This window comes from Strix uralensis, chromosome 14 (assembly GCF_047716275.1).
Source record: "Strix uralensis isolate ZFMK-TIS-50842 chromosome 14, bStrUra1, whole genome shotgun sequence".
Taxonomy (NCBI): Eukaryota; Metazoa; Chordata; class Aves; order Strigiformes; family Strigidae; genus Strix; species Strix uralensis.
Window position 1 is genome coordinate 17,831,517 of NC_133985.1, and position 12,746 is coordinate 17,844,262.

General features: G+C 57.3%; 1 protein-coding gene across 6 annotated transcripts in view; it reads left to right on the top strand.

Annotated features, from left to right (window-relative positions):
• The first annotated feature begins 811 nt into the window (after window positions 1–811).
• The window catches only part of FLT4 (fms related receptor tyrosine kinase 4), a 59,940-nt gene continuing 48,005 nt past the window's right edge, over window positions 812–12,746 (top strand). For all 6 annotated transcript variants that reach the window (XM_074883762.1, XM_074883763.1, XM_074883765.1 and 3 more), the window contains exon 1: window positions 812–970. In XM_074883762.1, coding sequence (XP_074739863.1) covers window positions 913–970 — 58 coding nt within the window. In that variant the 5' untranslated portion in view covers window positions 812–912. The remainder of the gene's footprint in view (window positions 971–12,746) is intronic.

Here is a 12,746-nt window from a genome sequence, read left to right on the forward strand (position 1 = left end):
GACGGTGGTGGCAGCGACGCGGGGGCAGCGGCACCGTCCTGCTGCCAACGTCACGGTGGTGCACGTGGGTTTCGGTGTCACCTGCCAGAGAGGGGTGCGTGTGCCACACATAAGGGTGCTGGGGGGGCAACGTGGCTGCCCCACGCTCCCGGCAGCGTGCACAGCTGGGCAGCATGAGTGGGGGACCCCTTGCGCACCCCCAAATGTGTGCACACAGGTGCGAGAGAGCGCGTGGGCATCTTTGTGTGCACCCCGGGCGTGCAGGGGAGGGGTGCAGGACTCTGTGCCTGGGGGTGACCGTGTGAGCTTCGGGGGGTGATGGAGGTGCGTGTGCAAGCAGCTGTGAGGTGTGTCTGTTCACGTGGGGCATGCGCACGCAGGTGGGAGGGGGTATTTGTGTGCACCCCCTCTGGTCCGAGAGGTCGGGGTGTGCACCCAGGCGCAGACAAGAAAGGCGACGGCGTGGGCATTTGGGGTGACACACGGACACGGGTGGGATCTACAGGGGTGCACAGCCGGGGCGTGTGTTTCGCGTGAATCTGCACACGGCGGGGGGGGGGAGGGTGTGCGCTCACGTGTACGCGGGGCAGGGGGATGCACACCCCCACCCCCCACGCACCCACCTGCGGGGGGCGAGACACGCACCCACGCAGGTGCGGGGGGTGCAGACACCCCGCCGGTGCCCGCAACCGCCCCGCCCCGCCCCGCGGGCTCGGCGGAGGGCGGCGGGCGGCCCGGGCGGGCGGAGGAAAAGGAAGCGGCACCGGTGCTCCCCCTCCACCCCACGCCCCCCCCCCCCCCCTTCGCCGCCGCGCGTTGCCGCAGCTGGGGCGCGGCGGGAGCAGAGCTCGGGCGCGGGGCGCTCCGCACCGCTCCGCACCGCTCCGCACGGACCTGCCCGCAGCCCCGGAGATGAAGAGAGTTTGCACGCTGCCCCTCTGGCTCTGGCTCGGCATTGTCTCGGAGGCAGGTGAGCGATGCGGGGCTGCCCGCCTGCCCTGTCCCGCACCTGCGGCCGCGCTGGGGATGGCGGGGGGGGGGGGGTGGGGGCTGTCCCGGTGGGACGGGACCTGGTGGTGCCCTCCGCATGTCCTCCAGACCCCGCATGGACCCGCGCTGCCTGCCGCGGTGTTCCTCATTCCGGACGGGGATGTGCCGTGACCCGGCGCTCTCCACCCCAGGGTCCCCCAGCCTCGACAGAGCCCGCCCTGGGGTCCCCCAGTCCCGACGGGGACCGACACAGCCTGCCCCGGGGTCACCTAGACCCGACACAGCCCGTCGTGGGTTCCCCCCCGCCCCTACACAGCCCGCTCGGAGGTCCCGAGGTCCCGACAGGGACCGACACAGCCCGCCCCGGGGTCCCTCAGCCCTGACACAGCCCGTCGTGGGTCCCCCAGCTCCGACGGGGACCAACACAGCCCGCCCCGAGGTCCCCCATCCCCGACGGGGACAGACACAGCCCGTCGTGGGGTCCCCCGGCCCCGACACAGCCCGCCCCAGGGTCCCCTAGCCCCAATGGGGATGTGCTGCGGTGCCCACCCCGGTGTCCCCGACGGCTGTGACAGCGTCCCCTTAGCAAGAGGAGGGGACGGGAGGACCCTGCTGCCGTCCCTGCGGGGTCTGGGGCCACGGAGTGAGCCCACGGGTGTGCTCGCTGCAAGCCCCGAGAAACCGCATCGGACTCTTGCGGGAGGGATTTCTCTGTGCGGGGAAGTGCCCGGTCGGGAGGGCAGACTGGAGGCCAGCTCCCTGCTCTGTTTATTTATTTTTTCATGCACAGAGTCATTAATTAGTGAGTGCTGGGCAGTACATTGGGGAGGAAGGCGCGAGGAGGCGGTGGTCCACGCGATGCCGTCCAGCCGGCCTCTCCCAGCCGACCGCTGGCAGCTCTGGTCTGCCTGGGAAGTCACCCAAGGCAGATCCTGGTGAAATGCTTTTCCTTTGCACAGCGCTTCTGGGGCAAAAGGCTGTTGGGCAGCGAGTCAAACCCCCTGGCTGTGGTTTGGGTCAGGTGGATGCGGGACCGTGTCAGAGATGGGGCTGCATCACCCTTCCAGAGAGCAGAGGCTGTGGGGCAGAGCCGGGTTGGGTGGGCACTGCCAGGGCAGCGGGGACGGGGCACCAGCCCCGCCAGCTTCCCCCAAGGAAGCTCCTGCTAGCACAGGTAAAGCATTTACAACCCGGATCAGAGCAAAACCAACAGAAAGTTAGTAATGCTGGAAGCTTGCAATGTGGGGAGGTGAATTTTGGGAGCATAAATAGAATTTTCTGTAGCCTCATCTCAGTGACTCACTGTCACCGGTGGCGTTTGCTGCCGTCAAAGTGAGCTCACGGGAGGGCTGCAGGTCTGGCCACAGAGGTGTGGTACGGACAGCGTCACCGGCAGCGGCACTGTCAACCTGCTCTGCCGAAAATCCTGCGATGGCTCTGGCGCCACGGGGCCAGAGGACCCACCGGGCTGCTGGAGCTCACGGGGGAGCTCCGGGACTCAGGGCAGAAAGGGACCTGCTGCTGGTGGCATCGCGGCAGGAGCTGCAGCTGTTCAAAGCTCTCTTGTTAGCAATTTGTAAAGCATCGTGTAGCTGCTCTCAGGTTCTTTCATCTCCTGGAGGTGCGGGGAGCGGTGCCTGGGAGGCTCTGGCCAGCACAGCTGCGTGATGTGTGGGCCTCGTCAGCACAGGGCTGTGCAGAGCTTTGAAGCTCTCCAGCACTGCCTGATTAGTGCAGCGACGAAGGGCGATGTGGAGCTCACCTGGGGGGTCGTACCCTGGGGATTTGCTTCCTCTTCTTCCCTTCTACCTGAGACCAATTTGTCAGCGCGTAAAGGACCCACAAATTCCTCATTAACTGTAGTCTCAACTGGGTGCGAATATTTGCTCCACTTGGAAGCAGGGATGGGGGTGTGAGACTGTTCCACCCGGGAAGAGTGAAATATTCATCTCAGGATCATGGAAGGTCTGTTCTGGCTCTGGATCCAGCTTGTCCCTGTGCCCCAGTACCTGGTTAAATGGGCCAGCGCTAGGAGTGGATGCCGTGTGTAAGAGCACACGGGCTCTCCCTCACATCCCAGCTCTGCAGTGCTCCCAGGATGGAGTGGAGTTGGGGAGCTGCCCTTTGCAGACAATGAGATGGCGGGGAGCAGGCAGAAGTTCAGCCCCCACATCCCAGGGCAACTCGGGGTAACCCTTTGTGGATGGCAATGACAGCATGGGCTCCCTGAGCCACCGTGCTCTGGGCGCAGAGCAGCACTGACCACCCCACAGCAAATAATCCCACTGGGGACTCTGGCTCGCTGCTTTCAAGAGCGTATGCCCTTTGCGTGAGGGAAGGGCCTGTGCTTGTGTAGGACCAGAGCCGATTTCGTTGGCTGTCACTGCCTGCCCTCCTCCAAGATCACGCAGACCTCCCCAGCCGGGTGCTCGGACAGCCCCGCACTGACCGTGCCAGCAGCAACATTCGCCTTCGCAGCTGGGATTTGAAGCAGTTGCTTTATTGTGAGTAATAAACATGGGCTGTTTCAGCAACACCCTTTCATGCAAAAACCCACGAGTGCACAACAAATCCCGCTCTGGCTTAACCCAGGCACTTGTTAGTGATGAAGCAGAGCCAGGGCCTCCAAGGAGGAGGTGGGTGATGGGAGGGGTGCAGCCCCTGGTCCCCGGGGGATGCCAGGGAGGAGGCAGCCACAGCCCCCGTGCCCCGCCGTCTGCTTAGGGACGATTTCGGATGAATGGGCTGTAACTACCACCCTGTGATTTGGCTTGGGCACGCCAGCCAGTGGCTCACTGCCTGCATAAACAGCCGCGAGGGTGTTTGCTGCTGAGCTCAATTTGATGTCTGGTCAGGGGGGACGCTCCCCCGGCAGCACAATGTCCCCAGCCAGTGCACATGGAGCAGGAGGGGGCTTCCTCCGGTGTGTCCCACCCCACCCCGGTCCACGCAGGATCGCTGTCCCCAGGGTGTCTCTTGGCCCTGCGTTGGTGCGGTGTTTTCCAGAGCAGGCGTGGGAAGGGCAGGTGCTCCTGGCCAGCCAGGAGGGAACAGGCTGTTCCCAGTGTCCCGGGGCAGTTCCTGGGGAGGGAAAGGGAGAGCGGGATCCCACGGGAACGGCAGCAGGATGGGGCAGCGGTTTCTCCAATGCTGTATGGGCCATCCACAGCGCTGGGGAGGTTGCTTTGCAGAGTGACTGCTGAGCAGGTGGGGGCTCTTCATGGGTCCCCAGGTCTCGGCAGCTTTGGGGAGCAACGTGAGCCCTGGAAATAGCACCCATTTCACCCACGTTCTCCCCAGTCGCTCAAGCTGGCGCAGCAGAGGCATTTCCAAATAAACATGGTGTCTTTGCATTCAGCCTGCTGGACTGAAACAGCCCCAAGCAATGGGGGCAAGGTGGGGGGGCTCCCTCCCCCCCAGTTGGGGGGGGGCTGTTTATTTAAACCCAGTGCGGGGTGGAAGGTGCAGTAAGCCTCGGGTGACAGGATCCTGCGGAGTCCTGCAGGTGTGGGGAGAAACAGAAAGCCCTGAGATGTCTGGACCCCCCAGGCTGCACTGCCCATGGAGGGTGGGGAGCCAGAGCGGAGCAGCAGCAGTCATGGTAGTTCTCGTGTGAGGAATGACGAAACATCACAAGGCTCTTCCGCTGGGAAATATGGGCTGGGCATTGTGATGGAGGGCTGCAAAATCACGGCTTGCCTGGAGAAGGCAGCTCCTGGCGGGTTCCTGTGCTGGGAGGATGTGGAGCATGGTGGGGGGCCGGTGGCTTGCTGCACACCGCTGTGCAGCAGCGGAGCTCATTGCCACAGGGCCTTGTGGGTGCTAGACATTTGCCTGGGTCCACGGGCAGTTGTGCATGGAAAAATACATGGGTTTGCAAGGAAAAAATCCACAGGTGGTTAGTTAAAGCTGAAAGCCCCCTTCCCGCCCCAGACTGTGAGCCAGAGGTGCCCAGTGCTGTGTTTTGCCTTGACCTGCCCCAGCTACCCCTGCGCAGGCAGCTGCTGCGAACCTCTACCTGGGCGAGGGGCAGCAGGGAGTTGGGCACACAGCCCCCAGAGGGTCCCACCCCGGCTGGGTGCCATGGGGGGGACCACGACATGCCAGTGTCTGTGGAGGGACCAGAGCTGAGCCTTGCCCTGGGCCAGGGCTGGAATTATCTTTTGTCCTTCATTAGGAAAAGAAATACTGCTGCAGCTGCACTGGCATCTAGTGACTGGTTAAATTAATTCCAGGGTTTTTATTGCCTCTGGCTATCCCAGACCTTTGTTTCTTGTTTCACGTTGTTAAAAGAGAGGGTTAGCTGGGTCTCAGGGGGGCTTTTTCTCTCTGGTCAAAATAGTTCTGATGTTTTCGGCACACGGTATTATTGCCCATCTGCGGTGCCTCATTGTTAACGCAAAATAGTGGAAGCGGAGATGGCTTATGGTCAAGTCGGCAAGGAGGCACGAGCCCTTGAGCCCAGCGTGAGCACTCGTTTTGTTGAGCGGCTGCAGGCAAATCGCTCCATCTCTAGGTGCAAGTTCAGCAGAAGGAGGGTGAAAACCTGGCCCTGCGGCAGCCAGTGGTAAAACTCCCACTAAGTTTTATAAGCTGAGGATATTAAGCGGGGAGTCTCTCCTGGAGTCATTTCCCTGCTGAGGTAGCAGAAACAGGTTTCAGCCAGTGACTTGTATTTCACCTTACAACTTCTCCCACGTGTGAATTGTTTTTCTTGCTGCATTTCTGCCCCCTCCTTCCAGGGCGAGGCTCTCCAGTGCAGGCTTTGCGGGCCAAACCTGGAGGTGCCATGGGACAGCCGTCATGTGCTAATGAGGGAGGATCGGTTTAGGGGGTCAGGAAAAGACTGCAAACTGGGGAAACACAGAGAACGGGGTGGTGGGGAAAGGCAAGAAATACTCTGAGCAAGTGCTGTGGTCTCCCCTTCTCTGAGCGTGTAATAACCAGGCAACTGCTGCTCCCCTGCCCTGCTTCTGTGCAGCAAGGACCCCAGGGCTATCCCCAGGAAGAACCAGGGCTGATGGATTGCAGGCCGTCCTGGTCCCCGTTACCGATGGGCAGAGCCCTCGAGTGAGCAGAAAGAGGAGATGAGATTTTTACCTGTCTGCAGCAGCCAGTCCAGAGCTGGTTACAACTCTCATCAGAGCCTGGAAAACCCGAGTTTGGTTGCAGAGGGATAAGCAAGAGAATAAGCTCAACCCTGCTCCCGGTCTCAGTGCATGCAAAGACAGAAGCGATCAGAGTAGCTCAATGATGCTTTCGGGACCCATTGCTGCCATACGAGGTGTAGCCACCCACCCGTGTGCAGGCGCAGAGGGGTTAAGCCTTCTCCCGGCTGTGGCTCCAGTTGGCTGGGCAAACGCCAGCCGGTGCACCGGGTCCGCCCGCCTCTGTCTGCAGTGTGAGCGCCAGTGACGCAGCGCCCATGCACCATCCCACCATGGCCACCCTGCACAGCGTGGCCAGGCCACCCGCCTGGGCAGGCTCCGGGGACCGGGGCATCCCCCCGGGGAAGGGTTAAGAGAAGACGAGCGGTGCCGATGCCAGGCTGGGTGTCCAGCTTCTCCCTTGGTGGAGGTCAGCGGTGGTTCATGGGAAAGGAAAAATTGGCAGCTGGGCCGGATGTCCCTGCATTTCCCCTCTTCCTGCAGCCGCCTGAACGACGTTCCTTATTTAGCTTTCCTGACGGACAGGAGGAATCTGATGGCGGAAACTGTCACTGCCTGATAACAGCTCAGGGACCCCTTTATGATGGGCGGCACGGCAGGGAACAGGGCAGCGCTCCTCCTCGCCGGGAGGGGAGAGCTGGGCAGCCGGGGCTGCCCTTTGCACCGGCTTTTCGGGGGCGGCTGCGGGTAGGGAGGGAAGGGCACTCACAGCCCTTCCCTTTGTGCTGGTTTGTGTACAACCCCCCCTCCGTGCTATTTAAAAGACTCTCAAGGCCAAAAAGTGATGGCGTATATATATTATATTGGCAGTTTTTTCTTCTTTTTGGTGAGGCCTGGTGGAAAGGGCCATGGATGGGGGAAAGGGGAGGCATTCAGCAAACTACCCTGCTAAGGGCTGAGAGCAGGTGAGGCTCTCTGCTCACTGGCAATGAGGATGTGAAGGGCAGCCAGGGCTGGGATGCTTCAGCAGGAGCTGGGAGTGATGACCAGTGCCGAGAGTTGAGCACACAAATCGGCACTGGGACCGCCTCGATACAAGGGTGCTCTGATCGAGCAGATAAACACTGCAAAGGAGATGTTCCTGCATGTTTTATTGTCCACAGCTTTCTCTCCATAGAAGATGGCATCTTGCTAGTGTCTGAGCTGTTCTCTCATATGTGCCCATGGTGACCAGCCCCAAAACCACAAAAGGTCCTGAAATGCAGCCTGTATTTCAATGTATCCATTGATTTTTATCTTGCATCTGTGGAGGCCACCAGCCTGCTCCCATACCAATAAGAACATTGTTTCCATGGCAATTAATGTATTTAAAAAGGGCAGAATGTACAGCGAGACTGAATGTTTTTAAGAGAGCAAGCCCTAAGCCAGGCAGCCCTTGCCGCTGGACTGCACGTTGGACTCTTAGGCTGTGCAGTGCACAGATTGGCGTCGCTGTGCTCTGCGTTGGGATCCAGGGCACAGTGAGCCAGCTCAGCTGGGCTGGGTAGCACAGGGCTCACACAGACCTTTGTAAAGGCCACGCTACATCCTTGCAGCCCTGAGATCACCGGTCCTCTGCTGCTCAGAGTTTTATGTTCCCTGGGGTGGACAGAACCGCGTGCTCCAAGGTGCGTGTCTGACCGTTTCAGTTTTAGCTGAGCACTATTAAAAATCTCCCTGCGGGACTGAAGACCTCAGCAGGAACTCACAGGATTTGTTTCTGTGCTCTCTGAGCAATCCGCTATATGACCAGGTCACCTGCCTGAGCATCCGTGAGTTGCAGGATTGAGGTTGGGTCATCAAATTGTGCTGGTACCTCAAGACCAAATGCTTCTCACTTCAGCTAAGCTCAGCTTCCTTTTGTGTTTGCTTTCTGTTCATCAGACAGGGACATTGGTGCGAAGGGAATTGCTGTATCAGTCCATCTGTGTTCATATATTGCTCTGTCAGTGCCACAGGTGTGTGCAAGGCTGGTAGACGTGGGAAGGAAGCAGGAGCTCCTGCCCCAAACCCCAGTGCGCGTTTTGGATGGCCATGCTGGGGGTGTGGTACCCATGGGGATAACAGGGCTTTGCATGCTCCAGGCTATTCAGAGGCAGAAAAAGCAGCAAAATTCATATTGCAAGTTATTTGTTTAAAATTACACATGTTTCTTATGGTGTCACTTCCTAGCGTGATGCATAGTTGCCATTGCAGTGAGATGAGTTAACTTCCTGCTATACCTTCCTGGGCAGGAGTCATCTCTCCCAGTCCCTGACACATAAAGGTTTAGTGTATAGCCTAAGACACTTGCTCCACAGTCAGTGGGGGGGAGAAAGGCTTTTTTGGAGGCACTCCATCCCATCCTCAAAGAGATGTTGAAGGAATTGCCTTTGGGGAGGTGATGACTGAGACTGCTCCCACCCTGCGTGGTGTCTGCACACATGCGTGTCCCCAGGACTGGCACTGCCACTCTGCCAGGTCGCATTTCACCCCACAATCCACTCTCTTCCTCGCCGACCACCCTGGCTCCCTGCACTTCAGCAGCTTGCAGCTGCACGAGGGGACAGGCACAGTCCAGCGGAGGGTAAAACGAAAGAGCAGCATCAACCAAAACAACTGATGGCCCCAGCCTCGGGAGACGTGGCCAGGAGGAGGCTGCGAGGTAGTGGGATCATGTGGAGAGAGCAGTAGACAAAGGAAGGAAGTTTTTATTACTGGGCCAAATCCTGAAGTCCTTCAGTTGTATTTAGGCCAATGCCTCAATGACTTCAGTGGAGTCTGATCTGAGTAAAGAGAGAAGAAAGGGCTTCAGGATCCGGCCCACGGGTAATTGTGTCATATGGGAAGCTTATAAAGAATTTGCAAGCTCATGATGGCTTTCCTGAGCGGCCAGCACTAGCCAGCAAGCAGAGCCTGGGGCAGCCAGGTCTCCCACCTGGGTTACCGTCCCCTCCCTCTCTGAGGATGCAAAGCAACCCAGCCAGGTTCCCCAAGTTGGGTAGTGGCTCCACAGGTTTGTGAAGGTCTGCCTGCATATTCACAAGACCCTGGAAACCCACAGAGGGTTTTGGGATTCTCCATCACCTTTGGGTTATGGAGGCACATGGGCTCTTCATGCAGCAGGAAAGCCTGTAAAAGGTTTACTGGTTTCATGTGTTGCCCCCCCCAAAAAGCTACAAAAAATGCAGGGCTGTGTAGCAGAGCCTGGAAAACCTTCCATTGGTTTCCCCACATGTGGAAGGTCCCGTGGTGGCTGGGGGAAGCATGGACGTGTCTACACAGACACATGCATGTGTGCTGACAGTGAGGTTTGGCTCTGGGCTTGGCTCCGTCTGTGACTTGTTTTCCCCATTTCTGAAATACTGGTGTCTGCTGAGATATATGTTAGATATAGTGACCTGAAAAAACAAATACTGACAAAAGTGAGGGTCAAGTCAGTAGTTGCCATGGACAACAGTAAATCTTGATATTTACTAAGGCAAGAAGGTCGGTCACGAATTGTGGTTTATACTCGGATTTGGGAACTGCCAGCTCAGAGTGATGGCAGCAAGCAAAATGGCATCCAGCAGAGGTGACGGCATTCAGTGCCCACAGAAATCCATCACTCACGCAGTGGGCTGTCCCAGCCCGAGCAGAGTCCCCAGTGAGGCGTTATTTGGTCTAAGTGGCCATCATCCCTTTACCACGCTGCAGTGCTTGGCCCTCGGGAAGCAAAGGGCAGAAGTTTAACGGCACATCCTGAAAGCGTGGCAGCCGGCTGTGGTGTGGGCTGCTCCCACGGGAGATGCACGCATTCACACCAAGAAAATCCCCGCGCCGCTGGGCAGGCAGTGGGATGGGATGAAACACGGGGGAAGCAACTACCTCGCCTGCAAAGCAATTTAGCTAATGTAGCGTGCATCTGGGCCTGATGACTCCTCATTTGGTTTGTTGGCTGTTGTCAAACTATCAGACTCAGCAGGTCCTGGGCTGCTGTCTGTAAGTGCTGGCTCTGGCAGTACCGCCGGTGCTGGAATGGGATCAGGGCATGCCCTGGTCTTCATCTCCTCTCTGGGCTGTGACATCTCAGTGCATAAGCGAAGGGGAGCCACAGCATATCCCATACTGCCCCGTTCTGGACAGACAGGCTCAGACCCAGTATGTGTCCCCTTAGGTGGGATTTTCCCACTTGGTCAGGTAGATCCACCACATTTGCTTGCTCATGTGCTATAAGGACTAACGGAGGCAACCAGAAGGCATGGGTGGTGGCAGTTTGAACACGAGGGTGGGTTTTGATGTTCCCCAAACCTCCTGTGTTGTAGGGAGGCAGGAACCTTTCCAGTGACATCAGTCCCACCAGAACTGCACCCAGCCCAAGATGCGATCCCCTCTGCGATGGTGCCTGTTTGCCCAACGTTGCCCCTCCACAACACTCGGCATTTCACAATATTTATGACTGCCTCTCACCCTTGGCTGCTTAGACAAATAAAGCCTTAATGCAGCCTGAGGCAGTTAATCCCTGGCTCTCCAACCTCCCAGCAATAACAAGGCCTGGGTGGCATTTCAAAGAATGCACTGGGGGAGAGGGGGAGCGCCAGGATCTATTTTTTATAAGGCAGTGGAAATACAAGCCTGCCTTCATTGAAGATAAGCGATGTTGGCCAGGCTGAGCTCCTGCTCAAAGGTTATAGCAGTGATGGAAGGCAGGAGACTCCGCACGGCGTTGGCCCTGCAGTAACCTTTGCCAAAAGAAAAACACTTCTTAATACAATAGTAGATTTAAAAAAAAAAAAAAAAAAAAGAAAAGAAAAATAAACAGGGCCCCATGTGAACTTGGGAAACCTGTGCTGGTGTGAAGAGAGGTGCGTGTGGTGAAATGGCCTCAATAGGTCCTGGAAGGGCTCTGGCCCCAAGACCCACACTGCTAGGAATAGGAAAGGGCCCGTGTCTATCCTTGGCCCCTTGGTCCAGTGTGGTACCAAAACGGCCTCGCTGCCAAACAGCTTCTCCTGCCTTTGTGGTCCAAGGCAACGTGTCTTCCTTCGTTCACGCCTTGGCTTTCCCATGGGGCTGGGAAGGCCATCCCCAGCCTCGCCTCAAGGCTCTGAGCACCAAGTACTTTGTGGTGACCAAATAGGGACAGCCGAGGAAGTGGCGTGTTGTCTCTTTAGCACAATTTCCCTGTTAGTACTTGTGCTCCTTTGCTGGAAGTCATTAGCATGTGTAAACGCTTCCTTCCCATTGCGTCGGCTTGCATGCTCTCCCCGCTGAGCTGCGTGGCAAGGGAAGCACCTTTGAACGGGAAAACAACAGCCAACCTCTGAGTATTAACAAGAGAGTAACTGGGTGTTTGTGAAACTTGGTAACCCTCTTGTAAGTTATTTTTAAAAAGCATCATAGGGTGTTTCAGCTTACTGGCCTTCAAATAGCACCAGAGTCCAATACTGCCATTTAGGCTGGGTGTTTCATCGTAAGAATTGTACTATGATATACAAAGTGTGACATTTCCAACTCAGCCTTTCTTGGAAGGGAATTAAATGAGTTTCAAAGCTGCGTGAGGGGTGTTATGTGGAGGTGGAGAGAGAAATCTGTGCAGATGTTAAACAGCCAGCTAATCTCAAGTGACGCGAATGCCCTGATACATTATCATCTCCTGCTGCAGCGGGTCCTGGCTTGTGGTCACAGCTCTGTGCCAAGAGAAACCAAGAGCTTGTGCATTTGTAACTTGCCATCGATGCCCCAGACGGCGCCGTGGGGCCAGCTTTCCTCCCAGTGCCCCACGTCTCTCCATCTTCAAGTCTCTTTGCCCGGCAGGGAGCAGATGGGATCACTGACCTGGGGGTGAGGAGCAACCCAGCAGAGCCCTAGGTGTGGGGAGAGCTTTGCTGCGCTCTCTGGAGCCCATCCCTCTTGGGGATCCTGCAGAGAGCAGAGTAAGATTTTTATTAACCACATCAGGGAAGGTTTGGCCAGCCCCAGCTGCTCTCAAGGATGGCAGAAAGCCAAGCTGTGCAGTGTTTTCCAGGAGGATTGAAATTTCTTATCTCCTACGTTGCTGTAGGTGCATTTACCTCAGGGAATTGCACCTCCTGTCCCGCTCATGCGGACACCAGGAGGGCTCTTAGATCTGCAGCGAGCGCTCAGAGCTCTTCAGCTCTCTCTGCTTGTGCACATCTGACCTCATACCTGAGGCTTCCTTCCTCTGCCGCTACCTCTGATGACTAATTCTCCTTTGAAGAGCTTGTGTCTGTGATCTTCCTGCCTCCCCTCATGCCCACCCCGTCGGTGGCGGCAGAAGGGGTCGCGCAGATGCGCGTGTGCGCACGTGCGGGTGTGCATGCGAGAAGCTGCGCCGTGGAGGAGGGTTCGTGCTCTCCCGCTCCCCAGGCAGCAGCTCTCCCTCATGCCCATGACCACGCTTCCCTTTGCTTTTTTATTATTATTATTATTTTTAGATTATGCTTGGTGCTTGAAATCCCTGTGTTGATAATCAGGAAGTTTAAATTCCTCCTGCACTTTGCTCTTGCTTCCTACTTTCTGGACCCATCCACATATAATGTAGCTTTTTGATGTTGCATTGGCTCTGGGATAAATCCATTTTCTTTGTTCCCTGTTATCTTTCACTAGAAGGAATAAGGATTCCTCCTT